General features: G+C 37.9%; 1 protein-coding gene across 2 annotated transcripts in view; it reads left to right on the plus strand.

Annotated features, from left to right (window-relative positions):
* The window catches only part of LOC119695238 (guanine nucleotide-binding protein G(q) subunit alpha), a 119068-nt gene that overhangs the window by 26175 nt on the left and 70939 nt on the right, over positions 1 to 21954 (plus strand). The window contains exons 1-2 of one of the 2 annotated variants that reach the window (XM_038123267.1): positions 1794 to 2204; positions 15127 to 15311. In XM_038123267.1, coding sequence (XP_037979195.1) covers positions 15165 to 15311 — 147 coding nt within the window. In that variant the 5' untranslated portion in view covers positions 1794 to 2204; positions 15127 to 15164. Of the gene's footprint in view, positions 1 to 1793; positions 2205 to 15126; positions 15312 to 21954 lie in introns of those variants that run through there. The other variant, XM_038123266.1, reaches the window with a different exon arrangement.

Consider the following 21954-nt stretch of genomic DNA (forward strand, 5'->3'; position numbering starts at 1 on the left):
TTGAAGTCTGGGGAAGGAGCTTAAAACTCTCCAGAAATAAATCCTGTACCATGACCTTTATAGGGAACTGCCTTGTCAGCTTCTAGTCAGTGACTGGAGGAAGGGCTCTTTCCTGGTACTCTGTCCCTGAGGGCCAAGCTTTGCCTGACTGGGGAGAGCTGGCTGGCAGCTCCCACTGTCATGTCCCAGGCAGAAATTGTTTTGGCCACACACATCTCTCCTCTCCTGGCTTGCACAGTGCAGAAACCTGTGGGATGAGGCTGGACAGCTGCTGGAGGGTTTGGGTAAAGACTTGCACCTTTGTGCTTGGTGGTGATTTTGCAAATTATGCAGACCAGTAGTGAAAGCTGTGTGGAGGGGTCTGTTGGTTAGAAATTGTGATGTTAGTGTAGAAAAATGGTGTCTGTCTCTGTTCTTTGTTTTGAAAAATTTTTGTGTTTTCATCATTTGTATTCTCCATAAAATCAACTTTATTTCACAAGATTCAAGGCCTTTAGAGCAATAGGGGTGTTACGCCATGGGGATTTTTTAGAAATATCTAAAAGGTGTGGGCTGTTTTCTAGTCATGTAAGCTATTGCATATTGTTTCTTTCTGCCTGCCTTTCTTTCTCCTGGAGCAAGCCCAATACCAAAAAGAACATTTTTAATGTCTTCTGTTGGATTTCCCAGAGTTTTTCATGATAGATTTTCAGACGGTCCAACCCTATACAAAAGGGATCAAAGACTATATTTTATCAAAAAAAGTCTTTTTAAAAAACTGCAAAAGTTGACTGTGTAAATCAACTTACACAGTGTTGGAGGGGATATTTTGTTATGTTTTTTATTGTTACTGCAAGGGTATAAAAAGAATGATTCAAAAGTGGAAGTAAATACAGAGGTGCCAAATATCATCACCTTTCAGCATCTTGCCATTGTGGTTGTTGTAAGTAAGTTCTTTAGCTTTGAATGGTTAACTCTGTGGTTTGTGGTGACAGCTGGATATGCCCTTGGTTGTTTTGTTGTGGGGTTTTTTTAGTTGAACTGAAATGAGAATTTAAAAAAATTATAAAGAATATTGACTTGGTGGATAAAATTTTAATAGCCTAAAACATAAAGATTTGGACTCACATACTACTTATTTGACTACCGTGCAAAGGAATTACGTGTTAAATAAATGTTTACTTCCCGGAAGTAAAAGTTTCCTCTAGAAAGAAAAATAATGGCAAATAGAAATTGCCCTTCACCCTGCCACCTCGTGCCTGTATGAACTGCAGTTGTGTTACAGTTCTTTGCCCTGACAGTTAAATTTATTTCTGCTTTGGTGTAGTAAATAAGAACAGGAACAGATTTATAGTGTTATCATGCTCTTGAGTATCTTTTGCCATAACACTGAAAGTGGTTAGAGGTGTATTCAATGTAATTATTTTTGAAACCAGATGCCAGTACAACAAGTGAAAATCAGACCTACATGAATAAATCAAGAACCCGTCACCATAGAATGCCCAATTACTTAGGATATTAAGTGAATTTAGAACTTTCTCTCAGATGAGCCAGGATTTATAATGCAAGTAACTTACTTGAATGCAAGTGAACAGCATGTGGACTTTAATTAATTAAACAGAAAGCCACATGTAATTTCAGAAGAGGTCAGAGCAATGAGACAACTCTAGGACAGAAAGGAGGTTTCGTTTCCTAGGTTACATATCTAAGTCTAGGTGGTATGTGCTAGAGTAGCTGATGTTTGAGTAAAACAGTAGTTGTTTTGTTGTATTCAGATGCCATCTAGTTCATGGATTTCTGGAGATTTCTTCTAATATTGTAAGAGTGTCCAGCAAAACAATGCTTTCCTGTGACTCAGGAAGGCGTGTTGCTTATCCACAATTTTAAGTGAGTTCTGACTCTTATTATCTTATAGATTTTATTACCTTTATAAGTAAAAAGTAGTTATTTATTAATCTATGCAGTCTTTGTTTATAGTGCATTTGTAAAGTGAACAAAAATATTAAAAAAATCTAAAAACTTTTAGAGTAAGTAATAATCTGGTATATAATCAGATTATGTAATCAGGTCTAAATAAATATGTAACTTCAGCAACAAGGTTATTATAAGGAGGATGAGAAGTTTCTCTTGAAGAGAACAAGAGTCATGTAGCTGTCTGTTTTGGCATGTCAGAGATGTGACTGGAAACTCTGCCTTTGAGCTGCCGAAGTTGCTTGGCTGAGCAGGTTAGTGGCATGGGAGTTGGGCCCTGTCTGGGCAGTCTGAAGGGGCACAGGCCATGAATGTTCTGTCTGTGACACTGTGGTACTCCCGAGTGGTACCACCTGACTTTCCCTGCTGGAGAAGCAGAACATTAAAATGTCACACAGTTCAGCCATACCAAAGCAATGCTTTAAATGGTATGCATGCTAGGACACTGTGCTGTTAAAAATGCAAATGCAAAATGATGGCACCAGAAGCTTTGACCGTAAAATCTGCCTGCTTGTCCCTGTTCTTACTGACTGTAACAGTCCATGTTCTTACTGACCTAGTAGTAGTTTTCATCCCTCACTTTACCCAAGCATAAAGTTTTTTTCAATTTTTCATCTGTTTGCTTGTGCAAATGCAGCATCTGAAAAGCATGCTGCATTTGCCATGTGTTAAGCATGGAAATACCTATATGATGTAGTGTGTGAAGCTAGCAAGGATGTCCTCTCAGAACTTACTTATTCAATTTACTCTTTTTTTTTTTTTTTTTTTTTTTGACAAAAAGCAGGGATTTTTTTTTTTTGGTGGGGGGGTGGAGAATCTAATTATATTTTTTTTAATTATAAAATTGTTCTTTGCTAATATTACCCTTGACCTGATTTCTTAAATTCAGAGAGCGCCAGTGGTACATTTATGTCTTTAGAGCCTTCGTCACTTTATGTGTGTATGTATGCATATGAAAGTATGTGCATAGGTGGTATTTATACTCAGACATGCAAGGAACATGATTAGAACATGGTTTGGTCAGTCTTTACTTTTTCAGTGTTATTCCAAATTTGCTAGATTTGAAATGTTTGTAGTAAGAGCTACAGTAATATAGCAGTTGTGTCACTTCTATCTAGCTAATGATCTGACTTGCCTAGGTCCCCTCTCCTTGTAGGAGGAAAAAGTGTGCAAGAGTTCTACCTTCATTTTGAAGGAGCTGCTTAAGTAGTGTATGACTTATTGGAATACCTCAGAAGACATAAAATAGGAGAGGACAGCAAAAACCCTCAAAAACTAGTGGCTCTCCAGGGGAAGTAGCAGTTAAAACGCACTCTCAAGTTAAGGATGGTCTGCCACAAGCTGCAGGAAATGTGCCACAATATCTGGAACTGTGCTTCCCTCTGGGTGGATTTGTAACAGGCTCGGCCTTGGAGCCTGCCTGGATTTCACAGTGTATGTGCACAGCCCTGCCAGCGTGCACCGAGAAACACATCCTACACTGTGAATGTAGGAACAAGATGAACACAAACCCAAAATTTGAGCCTCTCACAATATTTGTGGGATGAAAATAAAAATGGAGTCACGTGTTCTTACTGTATAGCTGCTGTGCCAGAGCTGCTTATCATGGTCTGTCAGCCCTGCTGAGCTCTGGGTGTGCCTTGGGGGTGAAGAGATGAAGGAACACTGCCTGTAGTAAGGGACAGGTCTTTTGGGGACAGAGTCTTTCTAATGGCTGCTAAATAGCCTCTGAGAAACTTGCACATGGGAGGAGGCTGGCAAGAGGGGCAGCCCTGGGCTCCGCAGGTCTGCAGTGTCCATGGGGTGAAGGCCAGCCAGGAGGAGCTTTGCCTTGTAGGGGATGGCAGAAGTTCTTCCCAGGGCTACTCACACCTGCTGATTTCAAAGCAGTCTCTGCACTGGACTTGCCTTTGTGCTCCCCAGTTCACCTCCTTTTTTGCTCTCCCAGCAGCCAATGTCTGCTGCAACTGCCTGCCCATTCTGTTTTCTGAGGTTTCTTTGTTCCTTATAAATGCCTGAGCTCCCCCCACCCAACCTTCCTTCCAGTTTAATGCTGGGATCAGCTGTAATGACAATGATATCCCAAATGGAGTAACTGGGTTGGTGGCATGTGGGAGTGAAATGGGTGCTCATTCAGTCAGAGGTCCTGAGACCAGGTGGGGGTGGGTTTCAGTTACCACCACCTCTTCAGTCTCCCTGGGGAAGGAGGAGCAATGCCTTCACAGTAGCATGAGAGAAAGGGGTTAAATGCTAGAGAGAAATACTTGCTGTAAAACTTTCACTTATACCATTAAGTATTTCCTTTATGATGTTCTCAAGATCTGCGTCCCTGGGAAACCAGGAAGATGCACAATGTGTAATACATTTGTAAGGTGTGATATTAAAATAAACTATTAATTACCCCAGCCGATTCCTTACTGCAGTCAGTTCAGGGCTCTACTTGCAAGACCCTGCACTTTGTTTGTACTTGTTTGTGTGCAGTTAGACTAAAGCAAAAATTACTTCATCATTTTAGTGCTGGGGGTATATTTGAGGCTTGAAAGAAACCTGTGTCTCGAGTCTAGTGCTGCCTGAGAATGGACCAGAGAAGCTGTCTGACAAGTATCTGCATACCAACATTTGATACATAGTTCCTTTATGTTTCTAGTGTAAGTTTGATAGTTACATTGGTAAGCTGACTCTTGTCTGATTAGGTGTTCAGCAACAGCTGTCGTGTTATCGTACTAGTACAGAGGTCATAGAGAGCTCTGAAGCATGAGCAGCAAAGAAGCAAAAGCAGAAGAGACCAAGAGAAGAGCTTAAATGTCTTCCTCAGGAGTACAGAAAGACCCCAAATAGCTTTGTGGGAAAAATATTATTATCTTCATGTGTAAGGAGAACCAGCATGATTTGCTTTTCTTTCTTTCTTTTAAATCATCTCAATCCATATGAAAATGTTCTTTCTTTGGCATGAATGAAGGACATATAAAAAGGGGGAAAAGCAAAGGGATTTTCTGTTCATTCTTTTTTGTTTTTCCCCTGGAAGGAGTGCTTCTCCTGCTTCTTCCAGGGATATCTAGACTAAAGCTTGGAACTGGGGTGACTATCACTCTTGGAAGCAGTGGCCAACCATTCTTGAGGAAAAAATGTACCAAAAGGCTAAAAAACAGTTGCCGTTCTTAGTTTCTAATCTCAGATAATAAGATTTGCCATCAGAAATGCTGTATTATTGGATCATAACAAATGTGTTATTATTCATATAACTTATTTTCAGTAAATTCATATTTATACTAGTTTTGTTATAGCAAAGCAATTCACTTGTATGCATTTATTTCCACATTTTAAGAAAGAAAATGCTGCACTGTGTACTTTCAGCTCTTTGATGAAAGATGGTGCCTTTTTGTAGGAGTGGTCGGTCAATAGTTTATATCAGGCTTTCAAAGTAGAGCTCACAAGCATAGAATAGAATAGATATTATTTTAAAAAAATTGGAAAAAAACTTTGGAAATGGTGTTTTCATGTTTTTTGACTTAATTGTTGCTAACATATTGTTAAACAAATTTAATAATATACTGTTTTATATTGGTATTTCAGATGGATGCAAATTCACATCTAATATACTCTGAGTACTACAGTACTTCTTTAAAACACAGATTGGAAAAAAGGTCACAGAATGTCTAACTATACCTTACGAAAGCAGAACATGCAAACTGTAAGGCTTTGTGTGCTTGGTAAATACAGCTGTTGTTTTGTTGATATGTTCTTGTGGTTAATACTTATGTTTGCAGATAGAGCATATCAATAGAGAAATATTCACCTTTTGCAGTTTTCTGTATGGTAGAAGAATGGTAGCCCTTGGCATGGGGGAAACATAGATGGCCAAACTCTCTTGCGTTATCTTAGACATGAAGACTGCTTTTTTTCTGAAGACATAAGGTTTAAAGTAGTTAAGGTATTTTTTTTCCCTTCTATAATAAAATAAAGGAAAACTATTGCAATTTTGAATGCTACTAGTATTTATCCTTGCTTTTGATTAATCATAGTGCTTTATACTGTCCCTGAAATAGTGTCTCTCAGAGTTGGTAGGAATTGGAGTATTGTTTGTCTGTTCATAATCCAACTAACAGAACATGAAAGAAACTTGAAAGACTTAATTATTAGGTAAATAAATTTTATGGATCTTCCTTAATAAAAGTTTAGAGCTAACTCAAGCCTTTTCTTGGAATGCAGGGAAACTTAAATCTCATACTGAAATTCCTGGAGACCTGCAGAACATGTAGTGTTGTATTGCCTCTCTCAGCCCCCATAATTTTCAGGCCAACTTGGGTGCAGAGGTGATGAACTGTTGGTGTAATATGAAGGAAACATAAAAGATTTAAACCCTAAGTCCAGTCTCTATCGAATTAGTAGTTAAGGTAGTTTTCACAGAGAATCAGGTGGCGGTCAGCATATTATTACCATTTTCTTTTAATAAGTAGCTTATGTAAAATATTTATATGATTTATAAATAGTTGTGTATTATACTGATCTCAAAGAAGATAATAAATGATCAATTTTGACTTGCTTGTGCCTTGGAATCTACTGGAGTCTGCTTTCCAACACCCTCATATAAACATTCATTTGAAATTAATCACAGACAAGTTTGTAAAGACAGATTTTGCCTTTCCTCTGTGCAAGGAAGGTAAGAGTTTGTATGATACCTTCTTTTACAAATGCTGTTGTTTGCTCCTGGTTTTGTTTATTACATTTCCATGGAAGAACAGCAGCCAACAGACTGACTTTAAACAGTTTGCTGTTCGGTTGAGTTGAGAGTAGCATAGAGAAAAATTTTTTGAGGGTGAAATTTGATTTGTGACACTATTTCTGCACAGATGAGTTCTTTAGGCAAAATTTGTTGAAGCTGTTCCAAACCATATAAAGTGGAAAATTAAGCACAGATTGGAAAGAGTTGATTATCTTTAGGGAATCTGTGGTTTATCAGAGGGATCCTTTCAAGAGAAGGGAGGAGAAGGTCACACAAGATGGGATCCTGTCCTGCTTTGAACCCATTCAAAAAGCTGTGCAAATTCTTGAGGAATGTCTTGTCCTCTGTGAAGGCACCCAGTTTATCTCTTTCTTGCTTTCTTGCTTCTGAATTACACCTAAACCATAGTAAGATACCTCTAAAATGGTGACAATTATCTGTTTGTAGCTATAAAAGATAAGGGGGAGGTTCTGTTTTGTTGAGTGGAGGCTTAGGCGGTGGTGGTATTTTTTTGTTGCTGATTAGTCTGGTTGTTTTGATTTTGTGGAGGGTCTTGCTGGTTTGGGGGTTTTTTTTGGTTGGGTGGGTGGGTTTGGGATTTTTTCTGAATTGAAGGTGTGGAGAAGACAATGCTGACTTTAGGAATGAGCTGTGCCTAGCTGCATAATGGTAGTTTTGCTGTGTAGTTTTGATTATCTGGCACAAATCTGTATTTGATTAACTGCATTTCCTTGTAAAAGAGTTTGGGATTCTGGTTCACAAAAAATCTTGAATTAACATTAGTTAAGAAGCTACAGAACATCGGCTGAATTTTACGTTTCAATTCTATCTTCCATTTCCTTCCAGTTTTTCAGTAAATCAGTATCTGTCTTTATTGTAGTAGTCACTTGAACTATTTTGAGTGCATCACTTGTACAATGAGGATGGGTATTTTGTTTCTCTAAGTTTTGTGGCTGCACTAGAATGACTAACTTTATTGTAGTCTCAAAAACAACCATTAAATTTGTAAGAGGATTTTTCTTCTGTAGAAAACATTCAGACTAGCTGTCCACATAATGGCAGGTATTTTTTCCCTCTTTTGAAGGAAGATGGTCAATACAATTTCAATCATGTAGGTAAGGAGATGATGGAACAACTTTAGTAATATTTGTAATGAGTAATGTTTGCTTAGTTTTTCATAAATATTTAAGAGATTCAAGATTATTCTTGAAACAAATTGCTCTACATGAATGTAGATGTTTCATATTCCTTATTTGATGTAATTACCTACTTCCTGAGCTACTTCATAAAATTCTATCCATCCTTTTTTGGAATAAATAGTTTCTCATCTTGCTCTTTTTTGTTGTTCCATTAGTAATTCATGAAATAATATTATGTAGAATTCTGACAGTCATCTTAATGAAATGTTTATTAATTACTAAAATGATACAGAGGAGATAATTTAGTGAATGGTGAAATGATTATATGCTTACTCTTTTTTAAAAAGCAAGTGGAATATGCAAATGTACCTTTTAAGCAAAACAAGTAAGAAGATTGTGTAGTGATTTTAAATTAAAGATATTCTGTCAGTAGAGCAAACACTTGGCAATAGAACAATATTGTACCTCTCTCCCATTTTTTCTAAGTGGTTCTTAACTTCAATCTGTGCATTGTTAAGTTTCAAAATACCATCACTGGAGTTCACAGAATCACACAGAATCACAGAATTTCTAGGTTGGAAGAGACCTTTAAGATCATCGAGTCCAACCCATGTTCTAACATCTCAATTAGATCAGGGCACTAAGTGCTACATCCAGTCTTTTTTTAAACACATCCAGGGATGGTGACTCCACCACCTCCCTGGGCAGATGATTCCAGTATTTGACCACTCTTTCTGTGAAAAGCTTCTACTTAATTCTAGCCTGTATCTCCCTTGGCGCAGCTTGAGACTGTGTCCTCTTGTTCTGTCTGTTGTTGCCTGGAGAAAGAGACCGACCCCCAGCTCACCACAGCCACCCTTCAGGAAGTTGAAGAGAGTGATAAGGTCACCTCTGAGTCTCCTTTTCTCCAGGCTGAACAACTCCAGCTCCCTCAGTTGTTCTTCATACGGCTTGTGTTCCAAGCCCCTCACCAGCCTCGTTGCTCTCCTTTGGACACGCTCAAGCATCTCAACGTCCTTCCTAAACTGAGGGGCCCAGAACTGGACACAGCACTCAAGGTGTGGCCTCACCAGTGCTGAGTACAGGGGAAGAATGACCTCCCTGCTCCTGCTGGCCACACTATTCCTGATACTGGCCAGGATGCCATTGGCCTTCTTGGCCACCTGGGCTCACTGCTGGCTCATGTTCAGCCGACTGCCAACCAGCACCCCCAGGTCCCTTTCTGCCTGGGCACTGTCCAGCCACACCGTCCCCAGCCCATAACATTGCAGGGGGTTATTGTGGCCAAAGTGCAGGACTCGGCACTTGGACTTATCAAACTTCATCCCATTAGATTCTGCCCATCCATCCAACCGTTCCAAGTCCTTCTGCAAAGCCCTCCGTCCCTCTAACAGATCGACACATGCTTCCAGCTTCGTGTCATCTGCAAATTTACTAATGAAAGACTCTAAACCCTCATCCATGTCATCAATAAAAATATTAAACAGAACTGGCCCCAGCACAGACCCCTGAGGGACACCACTGCTGACTGGCCGCCAGCTGGATGCCACACCACTCACCAACACTCTCTGGACTCGGCCATGCAGCCAGTTCCTAACCCAGCACAGAGTGCTCCTGTCCAAGCCATGGGCTGCCAGCTTATCTAGGAGTATGCTGTGGGAGACAGTGTCAAAGGCCTTGCTGAAATCCAAATAAACAACATCTACAGCCTTCCTTGCATCCACTAGGCGGGTTACCTGGTCATAAAAGGTGACCAGGTTGGTTAAACATGACCTGCCCCTCCTAAACCCATGCTGACTGGGTCTGATACCCTGGCCATCCTGTAAATTCTGTGTGATGGCATTTAATATGAACTGTTCCATTATTTTGCCTGGCACTGAGGTCAGGCTGACTGGTCTATAATTACCAGGATTCTCCTTTGCACCCTTTTCGTGAATGGGTGTCACATTGGCCAGCTTCCAGTCATCTGGAACCTCACCAGTGAGCCAGGACTGTTGGTAAATGATGGAGAGTGGCTTTACAAGCTCATCTGCCAGCTCTCTCATTACCCTGGGATGAATCCCATCTGGTCCCATAGATTTATGAACATCCAAGCATTTCAGTAATTCTTTGAGTGCCTCCTCTTGGATAATGGGGGGAACCATTCTGCTCCCTGACACCATCAACCAGCCCAAGTGGGTGGGTGTCTTGAAGGCAAGTCATCTTCCCACTAAAAACTGAGGCAAAGTAGGCATTAAGCACTTCTGCCTTCTCCTCATCTGTAGATACTAAGTTCCCTCCTTTGTCCAATAAAGAGCAAAGGCTGGTCTTACCCTTCCTTCTAGCATTAATGTATTTGTAAAAACATTTTTTGTTATCCTTTACAGAAGTTGCCATTCTAAGTTCAAACTGAGCTTTGGCCTCCCTAATTTTTTTTCCTGCGGTTCTCACCTAATTTGGCTTTTTATAGTTATTCTGTTCAGTTTTTAACATAACTGCAAAAGATGGTGCTATTGATGTGGGAACAGACTTCAGGACACCTTAGTTCTTTTTCTGTTTTTTTTTTTTTTTTCCCTTGAAATTTGAGATGCTTTCCTGTTTCATAGGCTTTTCTGTAACTCTAAATGAAATGCCATTGAAATGCTTCCTATCATCAAGCAACTCTTGTGAGGTTTAATCTATTAATATCACTTAATGAGTTAGATAATCACACAAGGAAGATATAACAGTTCTACTGTTCATTTTGTGAAAAATAATAAAATGCCTACTGTATCCATTATCAGGACTAGTAATTCCTTAGAGGAATTCTGTTCATGTCTCTGGATGAGTTGTCACTGAAATTCTTTGTTGTTTCTATGACCAAGGTGAAAACGGTCAGTTTCAGTTATTAACTTGAGGTAGTATAAATTGGTTGGAGGTGTAGGTTGGTACTTAAGTATCTTTCAGTAGATATGATACAGTGATACAATGTCATGGAGATAATACTTTCTAAGCAATAGAGGAAAAAGTTCATAGTTTACTAGTGGACTTCACTTAAAAAGGACTGCCTGATCAATAGCTGTAGCAACTTGAAGCAGGTCAACTCGGTTGTGGCAGCTGTTGACAGAGGTGATGGTCAAGGCTGTTGTAGAGGTAAGGATCTCTTTCAGAGATGTCAGGATGAGAGTGCAGTCTGCCTAGGTGCATGACCACATCAGATGGACTGAGCTGTTTGTATGGGAGCCTCCTTGTTTCTCTGGCCTTGCTGCCTTCTTTTGATGGAGAAGTGCTACTTTAGTTCTGCTCCAGAACTTGGACAGATACATGTTGCAGGGTGAGCTGGGAAATTTTACCTCCACCTCAGGGAATTTTGCTACAGTCTTACCAACTGAATATCACTCACAGCAGTAGCCTTCAACTGTGACCCTGAAAGCTGCTGTTCTAAGTGGTGGGACAGACTGGCTTCTTTGCTTCAGTTTCCAGGAGGATCTTCATGTATTTCATACTACATTTTAACTGATTTGTCACCTACAAAGCCAAGCTGGTCCAAGGCCTGAATTCTGCACAGTTTTTTGTTTTTATTTACCCATACTTGGTTTCAGTGGAAATGTGATCCCACTGCATTGCCCTGCTAGAACAGCAACAGACCAAACCGTATTTTTTGTTTTCTCTATTGCTGAATTAGTGGTAGCATAGAGAACATTCAACTTTCTTCCGAGTGAAGTATACCTTTAAGTGAAATCAAGTATTTTTCTTTTCATGCGTTACCTCTCTATTATTGTTTTAGCTGTTACTCCTCCTAGGAGTTACTCTGCTACTTTCTATCTGATGAGGTTGATTGCTCCCCTTTTCTGTAAACTTATGAGGCAGTGTACAACTCACAGCTTTGTCTGAGTAAATGTTTGATGAAATTGTGGTTATAGTATGGTTCTGCTCATCTGTGTAGGATGTTGATTCCACCCTTGCCCATGAATCTTCACTTTCCAGGTACTTCTAGGCTTTCTTTCTGCATCCAAGCCCCAAGATGAAAGCCAGTTTTCTGCAAATGTACAGACTGTTGTTTTGACAGTTCTAGCAAGTGTGTGTGTACAGTGACTAACAGAGTAGTGGATTTCAATGGCTTTCTCCTTCCTTACATGCTAAGAATGTCCTATCTAATTTAATATAAAATTTCAAACAGTAAAATAGCAAGTTTTTCGTACCTTTTCATAGATAAACTTGAAGAAAAAAAAACCAGGTGTGGTTTAGAAGTGTTTCTGTTTAAGAGATGCCAGTGTGAATTTTGCTTAGAGAATGGTATGTTTGTTGTTTAAGTTAAAAAACAGTCTTGTATTTGACCTGAAGGTTCTATACCTAAGATTCTTTTTTGAAGTTGCAATGCAGAGAAAAGCACAAACAAGTACAGGACAACCGTACAAAGGAAAGGCTTGTCATTCTAGGCTTCTACAGTGGTTTTTTTTCTTTAAATTAATCTCCTGTATCTTCTTTGTCAGTCACCACAAGTTCTGAAACCTCTCTTCCAGTAGCTGCATTGTCACCTATATTTAAAGTTTTTCCTTAAGTTTTGCAGAGCAAAGAATGTTGTATTTCAACATTCTGTAGCTTGATTTTTGCAGGATATGTACCAGGAGAAATAAATTATACATGATATGTATATATCTGGGTGTAAGTGCATGCATAAGGATCTACTCTGCATTTAAGCAACCTGGCTTCTTTTTCCTGATTCTGCTTGTGGATGTAACACTGCTAGAAGTACTTTCAGATCTCTGCTTGTAAAATTCTTGATGATACAGTGATAGTTGTAGCTATTAACATTTCAAGAAAAATAGAGAAAAGGAAAAAAAAATAACAAAACAAAGGGGTTTTCAGACATTTTCAGTTTTTAAGATGCTAAGCTCTTACAAAGTTTGATAATCCTCTATGCCATGATTGAGGAGTTCATCGCTATTACAGACATTTCTTTATTATTTTTAGAAGACAGTATTTTTTTCATTCATTAGATTGATTTTATCTGAGAAGAAGTTTAAAAGTCAGATGACCAACCAAGCTGTGTGCTTGAGTCCAGGAATGTGGGGTTTTATTCAGTCACAATATTGAATTCTCACCTAAGTATAGATGAGGAATTATATTAGTTTTAGGGAGGGAATGAGGCAGGAAAGTAATGTTTTTTAAAAGATGAAGAAGTGTGGTGGTGGTACTCTGATTATGATTGAGTTTCAGGTACATTGTGTGGCCTCAGCAGTCTTCTGGCAGATGAGAAGATACCAGATATCTGACTTCAGAGAACTGAGTAGACTAAAGTAAATGTACTGTGGTAGCCAGCAGAAAATTGGTCTCAGTACAGTTTTATCCCTCATTGGTCCATTCTGCTGATCCACTGCACTACTGTTTCACCTTTGCTCTTGTCTTGTATCCACTGGAGGTGTTAGTAGAATGATGGTGGCAGAAGCAGTGGCTAACAGAGCTCACAAGGCATTCGTATTCTCTCAGAAGAATATGTAGATTTTTTCTTACGTAATTTCAGGTTTTCTTTTTACCAGGTGGAGCAGGCCTGCTCAAGGGTCCTGTTCAGGCTATTATGCAGTGTTGTTTTTGTTAATTATGGTAGATGGTAAAATTTTTAGAATGTATTGCCAGGTTGTGTTTTTTAACTTGTTCTGTAATGAATGGATGAGGTTGTAGAAAGCACAAATTGATATCAGTCAGTGTCTTGATCTCTAGGGAGATGATCCAGCAGCCTTTCGTTACCTAAACGGAGCCTACAAGAAAGCTGGAGAGGAACTTCTAGGAGGGCATATAGTAATTGGACAAGGAGAAATGGCTTTAAACTGAAAGAGGGTAGGTTTACATAAGATATTGAAAGAAATTCTTTACATGTGAAGGTAGTAAGGCACTGGTGCAGGTTGCCCAGAGATCCTGTTGATGCCGCATCTCTGGCAGTATTCAAGGCCAGGTTAGATGGGGTCTGGTGGAAGTGTGGTCTAATGGAGGGTGTCCCTGCTTATGGCAAGGGGGTGTTGTGATTAGATGATCTCTAAGGTCCTTTCTAACCCAAACCATTCTGATTCTGTCATGTTTGATTTTCTGGGAATGTATGTGTAAAGAAAACCTGCATTAGAAGTTCATTATATGTGTGCAGGAAATGGGAGTGATGGTTCAAAATTTTGCTTGTGGTAAGGGCAGAAGATTTTAGAGGCTTAGATTTTGCAGTGTGTGCTATCTCAGAAATAGTTAAGGGTTACTCCTATAAACTACACTGCTGTGAAACACACTTTTTTGAGAAGAGATCGAAAACATTATCTAAGAGGCCTATAAAGCTGCCTTTGTCCTGGACATGAGTATTACGGTATGAGGTGTGAAAGCGTTACAGAAATGATTAGAATAAAGCCCAGGCTGAAAGTCTGAAAACCACAGCACTGAGCAATGCATTTTGTTTTCTGTAGAGCTGAGTAGCTGGGTGAACACAGGGCTTACATAGCTGTGCAGATTCAACTCCTCCTCTTAAGCAAACACAGGGATAATACAGATAAGCTCTTGTAGTCATTGATGAGCTTGTTGAATTGGAGAAAAGGAAAAATGTTGTGTGTTGTAACCTTTGTGAAGTTTCCAACAGGGAGATCTTAACTTCAAGTTGACAAATAGTCATATTTCATCAATGAACTACTTTTAATACAAAGTATAAAAAAAGACATGAAAAAGATTTAGTGGAAGGAATGACTGCTCATTAATAAATATGAACCAAATTTTAATTAAGAGTGATTTCATATGGTTCTGAGATTGAAGTTTGTTGGGCTCTGATTGTTCCAATATGAGCCTAAAACAAAAAAAAGCCACAACCCAACTACACCCCCTCAAACAAACAAATAAAAAACCAAACCAACAAATACAACAAAACAAAACCCAAACAAACCGACACCCCTGAAAAAAAAAAAACCAACCAAAAAGCCAAAACACATGTATCAGTCCCTTGTAATACCAGATTACTGTAATGTCCTGAGAGTTAGATTGTTTTTCTTCCTCTCTGAACTTTTGTGATGAAATGTCTCATGAAGTTAGAGTTCTGTACAGTTACATCTTTAAGAAAAAATATTTTTAAATATGAAGTCATGTATAATAAGTATATTTTGGAGTGCCATTTTGCTCCTTAGTTTAATTGTGAAATCAAAGTGCAAATTTTAATTCAGTTCTTCAGTTGCTACTGATGTTGCTGCTTGACCTTGAACTGGTCCTTGTAGTTACCTTCCAAGCACCATTTGACACTGTTGAGCCTTGCAGTAAGCAAGCTGTCAGCATTGTGCAAAAAAAGTCATGTTTGTGTCCAGTGGGTAAAGCATATCCTTCTTATTTGTCTTGCAGGCACAGGAGAGAGTGGCAAAAGCACATTTATCAAGCAGATGAGAATCATTCATGGATCAGGTTACTCTGATGAAGACAAAAGGGGCTTTACAAAACTGGTGTACCAGAATATATTTACAGCAATGCAGGCCATGATCAAGGCCATGGATACCCTCAAAATCCCATACAAGTGTGAAAATAACAAGGTGAGATTTTTGTTTATTTCTGTAGCTGAAGTTTTTCGTCTTTTTTATTTTTGGAAATTTGCTGAAGGTCTCAAAAAGATGACGCATCGCCAAAGTGATACTTTAGGCTCAGAAGAAAAGGCATTTCCTGTCCAGCATTTAAATCTCTGCCTTTTGTCTACTTTTACAACACAAATATGCTTTTAAACTAGAGACCTCTCTTAAGATGCCTAGGGGGCATTGTCACAGAACAGAGTTTTAATGGCAGGCTGCCATTTGATTTCCGTAACTCTTGTCCTTTCCTATGTGGCTGTGCTCTGGTTAGAGCACAGTTAAACCATTCTTGCGATGTACTGCTTAAGGATTGCTATTACATTACAGGTGGAAAAAATTCAAATTATTAGACAAATAGGTGAAGATATCTGTTTGTGTGTGAATAGATTGTTACATAAAAATTTTCTACACAAGACCTTAAAACAGTCAGAGTCTTCTGAGATTGATGCTGTTACAGCAGTTTAAAAGTACAAAATACATTTAAAATATTTCTAAGGTTCATCTCTAACTACCTTTTAATGTTTTTTAACAATTTTAACACCTAACAGTTTAAACTTTTTTTTTTTAATGTTCAGATTTTAATAGTATAGTAGCTACAATAGTTTGTCTCATTTCTGTGACTAGGAATTAAATGCTTACTATTTACTTAAAATACTTGGTAAGCCACAGAATTACATGTCTATATCTCCCAATGTCACAGAGTCACAGAATAGGTCAAATTGGAAGGGACCACAGTGTATCATCTGGTCCAACCTCCCTGCTCAAGCAGGCACTGTTTGATAACAGTTCCCTGAGAACTTGTTTGTATTTTTACTGTTGATCCATTATCAGCAACGTTTTCAAAATGAGAATTCAAGATTCATAACAAAGTGGATGGCTCAACTTTCTTTCCATCTTGTGAAAGAATATTGAATGATTATCTCGTAGTCCTGGATGAAAGTAATATTTTCTTCGATAAATTACTCAAAAGTTCTTTTATTCTATTGTTTTTCATTAATAGAAAATATCAAAGAGCAGCAACATAAACAATAAAAAAAAAAGCATCCATTACCTGGGAAAGAGAAAATGAGATAAACTTGGGTTAATAGTAGAATCTTTTGTGTCTAAACATATGAAGTTTAATTTTTAGAAATGAACTGCTGTATGTATTTTATGACAGCTGATTTATAATTAGGAAAGATAGAGCCTATTAGCAGGCTAATGATGAGTTGTTTTTTCATTTGCATTTGCTGAAGTCATTGCAGATGATCATCACTTTGTTGGTGATGTAATGTTGCAATAACAAGTCTTGCAGGAGGGTGACTTGATGCAGTAGGAAGTCATAGGATCCCATCTGTCAGCATCAATATTGTTAACCTTCTTTAATGGTGGGTGGGGTTTTTCGTGCACATGAAAAAGATTGAAAAATTTGTAGTTGGTGAGATTCCTGACTGTTAAATTTCCTAGTCTAGCTGTGTTCTGGTGCTGTCTGTTTTCCCCTCATTCTCTATAAATCACAATCAAATGTGTTAGTTTTAAAACTGCATTTTCGTTTCAGTCTTTTGGCTCCATGCTTTTGCTGTGTGCAAAGCATAAGACATACTAGCCTGAAAAGTTAATTGATTGTAAAGCACATTTTTTCTTCAAAATTGGTGTTGACTGTCACTTAGCCTTAATATCTGGAAATCCTAGTGATAGATAAGAGTTCTTTTTTTCCTTGTACTATATTACAGAGTATGTGTTTTGTAATTATTTTTAGATGTGCTGACTTTTTCTAGTGTGTCTATATGGCTGAGTGAGTCAGGTGGGTTTGCCATAGCTGTATATGCATGGCCGGAACTGTTCACTATCTCTACATAAAAATTACTTCGCTGAAAAAAGGGGTCTCTGCTCAGCTACATCACAAGCATTCCCATCAGTTTCTAATAGGGCTACTTACAGACTAAAATAAAAGTCACTAGTTAACAGGCTCTCAAGGCAATTCCTGTACAAATTCCTTCAGGAATGCAGGAAAAACCAAATGTGCTACAGCACTGTGCCTAAATAGACATGATTGTGGTGTACTACACTTTGGCTTTGTGTACGAAGTCACTTCACTTCAAAGCAATGAACACCAGTCAACAAATAAATCTGCTCCTTCATTTTTTTACAGGCTGTTGAAAACAAACTCATTAGTCTAGCAGTCTAGAAAACACAGGAAGGGCACTTCCTATTAATTTGAATCTCCTATCAGGAAATCCTATCTCTGGAGAGAATATCTCGAAGTTTGAGTAACAGAATATTTTTAGCACGGTAGCTGTTGTACACTGTAGTTTAGAAAATTGCAGGTCAAGCTGGTATTGATGTGGTTGGGCCTGAAGAAAAATTACCCTTTTTTTGGGTCAAGTTCTTCATGTTCTGCAATAGACTTTGGGGCTACAGTATAAATGGTTTTCTCTTACTGTACTAATTTTCATACCTTTAACTGTGATTTATTAAAATTGGAGTATTTTGAATCTCTGAATACTGCTGAAATTCGAGGTGTCCTTATACCTAGCAGTCAGTTAAGTAGGCAACTGTGTTCTTTTTGTGGTGTACAGCATCACAGCATTTACATTGGACTATTTTAGTATAATCAACATAGCTGTTGGCAAGTTCTAAATTTCACAGGTCAGTTCTTGTGAGATTGTATTTGTTTTCATAGTCACAAATGTAACTAAAGAGGCAGAGAGTGAAATGCATTGTCTTATATTATAATAACCTAGACTGTTTTAAAAGATTCATTATCAGAGTAGTGAAAGCCAATTGAGAAATATAACTGTGTTTAGAAGCTGATATCTCAGAACTGATGGTAGAGCATTGTATCATGAAAGACATTCATTTTAATGTGTTTAAACTTCTGAATGTGAGCTCTTCTGAGGTTTAAGATAATGGGTGAGCTTCATCTCTTCTTTTAGGAATTTGTCTGTCATGGGAAATGATTGCTTATAGACTGTTTTAGTTTCCTTTTGAGTAAATTTTTTGTGCTTCCATTATTGATTTCTCAGCTAGAAGTTGTGAAGTTGTATGGTTTTTCAATTTTAAGGTAAGAAGTATTTTATGAAATAAGGGAAAGTGTTAGTTTTTATAGAAATGTTCAGAAGCAATTTTGAAAATTGCCTGTCTTTTGCAAAATTTTGTTTGTACGAACTAACTCATGCAACCACAGGTATTCAAATGCATATTAAAAAAAATACAGGCTTATGCTTTTTGCAGTTTGTGTTTTTAGACAAATGAAACTACTACTATACTAAATACCAAATACTACTCTTGTCCTATACTTTTCCATTTTAATGTAACTTTCGAAAAACAAGTCGCTACTCTGTTCCAGCAGACAGTATCAGGAAGGCGTCACTCCATGATGATTAACAGGCAGGAAACCTTTCTTGAATCCCATTCCCATAATTTCCTGTGAGACTTCTTAAATATTCATAACAATAAAACTAATGTGAGAAACTGTAGTCTTCAAGAACAGGCTACAGGAAAGTTTTTCAAGAAGCTAGAAACATAAAAGCAAGTTTTGTGGAAGACATTTGCTGTTAAGTTACTAAGAGTGTTTTCTGATTAATTTTTGTCTGTATTTGTGCCTATTTCCTTTGGGAAATGTTTTGCAGTGAAAATGAGCAGGTATCGGAAATGCTTTCAAAGTTCAGAATCTTACTAGCATTATCTTCAAGTCCATAGTTGTTTTGTTAGCTTGTTTTTTTCCATGTCAGACAGATCCACTGGAGAAAGCTAATAAAATTACAGGCAGAAGTGGGACAGTAGGAGCAGGAATGGAATCAGATTGCATAAGCTTTTGTCTTGGGTAAACAGTTGGGGATGTTAAGTGGTGAAATCTCTTGGTGAAATTTGATGTTGAACAAACATAGTTTGGAGGAAAGGACCTACTGCAGACATCTCACCTGAAACAGGGCATGAAGGACTGAATCTAGAGCATTAATGTGCAAAATGGAAGGGGAAGTCTTTAAGTTTAGAGGGGGGTTTTATTTAACAAAAAAGCAAGAATTATGTTCTTGGGATAGTGACATAAAATGCTTATTGCTTTAGAATGGATATAATCAAATGGGTCTTCAAGCAGATGGAGAAACCTGTATGGTTCTTGGTTAGTATTTAACAACGTTTAGTGCTTGGTTAGTATTTAGGTTCTCTGAGGTGTTTCTCCAAGCACTCAAAACTGAAGTAAAATTACCTAATAAATAGCAAGTCTTGCAGAACAGTTAAATGCTTCTAAGACCAGGAGGCTCCGTAGGCATTATTTTAGCAAGAAATAGATAGCTGCAGTCAGATAACATGCAAGAGTGTATAGAAGATTTAAAATATTGTGGTCATTGAACTACATGTATTCAGACAAAGGAACTAAAGACGGCTTGCTTTTTTTTCGCTGGAAGCTGTGATATGAGGGAAAGCCCATTTCCCTGATATCTGTGTTTCCTCCCATGGGGGTATTGATCCATGAGCTTTAGGGCTTCCAGTGAAGCCACAAGCAGTTTCTTCCTGAGTGCTTTGTAAAGAAGCTTTGTGAGGATTTCAACTATCTCAAATAGATAGCAGCCTCTCCTCAGCTGTCTTTCTTATCTTCTGTCAGTCATGTGCTCTTCTCATTCTCTGCCTTTTTTTCTGGCACCTTCTCAGTCTTACATGCATTTCACCTTTATGTACTTACCTCTGGCATACCATTTTGTCCTACTTTCTGCTCTTTTCCTTCTTTATATTTGAATAAAATTAAAATTAACAAGCAGAAAGCTCCCCATATATGTAGTAGTTTACATTCTGTTCTCCTAGTCCCTCATGCTTGCTCTCTGTTTAGAGCTGAGGGCACTTCCATTTATCTGTATTGCTGTAATGGATTACTAAATTACTTGTTTCCTCTTGTCATGTTCTGCTCAAGTGTTTCATACTTCATCCCAACAGAAGCCCAAGTTCTAGCTCATTTTTCAAATGTGTAGGGAAGATGATGGTATATGAGAAGTAAGCTGGAGAAGCAGAGTTGAATGCTTGCGTGAAGAGTTTCAAATACATTATTTAAAATAAACATATAGGTAAATGAAAACTCTTCCTTTCTCCAGGGAATGTTTACATGAGTGTGTTCACTCACAATGAAGATGTGACATTTGCTCAGGGCAACTTTTATGTGTAATGGGAGTTTGGTATATATTTTAAAGTAGCGAGATTGTGTACTGTTGGAATGGTTCTGACTTTCTTAATGATTAACAGCCATTATATACATATAGGTATTTAGACAATATAGTTTTGTAAAAATAATGGATAAACATAATCATATATAAGTATTTTCAAGAAGGAGATATTTCGAAGTCATAGTTTCCTAATTACTTAATTAATTTCTAGAGGAGATAGGCTAAGCTTGTCTAATACTTCTCTAAATTCATTTCAGATTGAAGTATTTTTGTCATATTTTCCTCTGAAAATTTAGAAGAATATTTCTTTCTCGCAGTAACCTTTTTTTGAGGAATTCAGATCCTGTTGTGTTCTGGTTTTATTATGTAGAATGACTAAAAGTTACTTATTTCTTCATTATAATTCCTAGTAAGCACAAGATGCTTGAAATAAGGTTTATTGCAATCAATTAATAGTTCTTCAGAATAAATGGACAATATTTTTCTCCAGATTTTGTCAGTCCCTTGTTCAGTATGCTCTTCCTATATTGTAAAAATTACGATGCAAGCAGGTTTTCTCTTAGAATAAAATTCAGCCTTGGCTTGACAAAAGAGTAGTTAAAAAATCCACAAAAAAATCAAAATGCAATCTGCCCTTCCCTCCTGCCTCCCCTCAACCCCCTTTTTTTTTGTTTCTGAAGTTTAATTTGTTTTGTGTTGTTGGATATATTGCCTAGTAGAGGTATTCATATTGACCTGTTGCTTTTTCTGAAAGATTATTTTGCTCTTTTTTTCTCCCTGGTTAAATTAGTATTAAAGTCTGCTCATGAAGAGGTGATTACATGTTCACACTTCATCAGTCCAATCACATGCCTACCTGTTTTTAGGCTATGGGCACATGTAGCTCCACTCTTAGATTTTGTATTCACTTTGAGTGATTGCATAAAGGTGAGTCATGAGGCAAGAATCCAGGGTTTTGCTTCTGGAAGTGTAGGTTGGCAGAGGAAAATCAAAGCATGACATTAGTCATGTTACATTTAATTTTTTTCCTAACAGTTACATAACAAACAGACAATCACAAGGCTATGGTTGTGTGCTTCATCTTTGTCGAGAAAGCGTAGAGCTCTTGACTGTAGATTGTTTAATGTTCAGATTGCTATGGTGGACCTAAATTACTGGATAGGTAAGAAAATAATTCATTATTAGCAAGACACTTCTGTGAACAGTTTCAAACATGACAGAAAAAGCTGAATGTTGGGTTGTAGGGGTGGTAATTACGAAGAGCTGCTTTCTAACATTTCTCTAACTCTCATGTCTCTCTTCATTAGTCCTGTCATACATAGGAGTTTCTGAGACAAATGATACTGTGGAAAAGCTGGTACAATTAGAGTAGTTAAGGTTGTTTCTGATAACGACTTACAATTTTTCTTAATATGACCTTCTAGCCAGTGTTAAAATCTAGTTTACTGTTTAGTTGTTAATCTTCTAAGCCAATT

This window comes from Motacilla alba, chromosome Z (assembly GCF_015832195.1).
Source record: "Motacilla alba alba isolate MOTALB_02 chromosome Z, Motacilla_alba_V1.0_pri, whole genome shotgun sequence".
Classification (NCBI taxonomy): domain Eukaryota; kingdom Metazoa; phylum Chordata; class Aves; order Passeriformes; family Motacillidae; genus Motacilla; species Motacilla alba.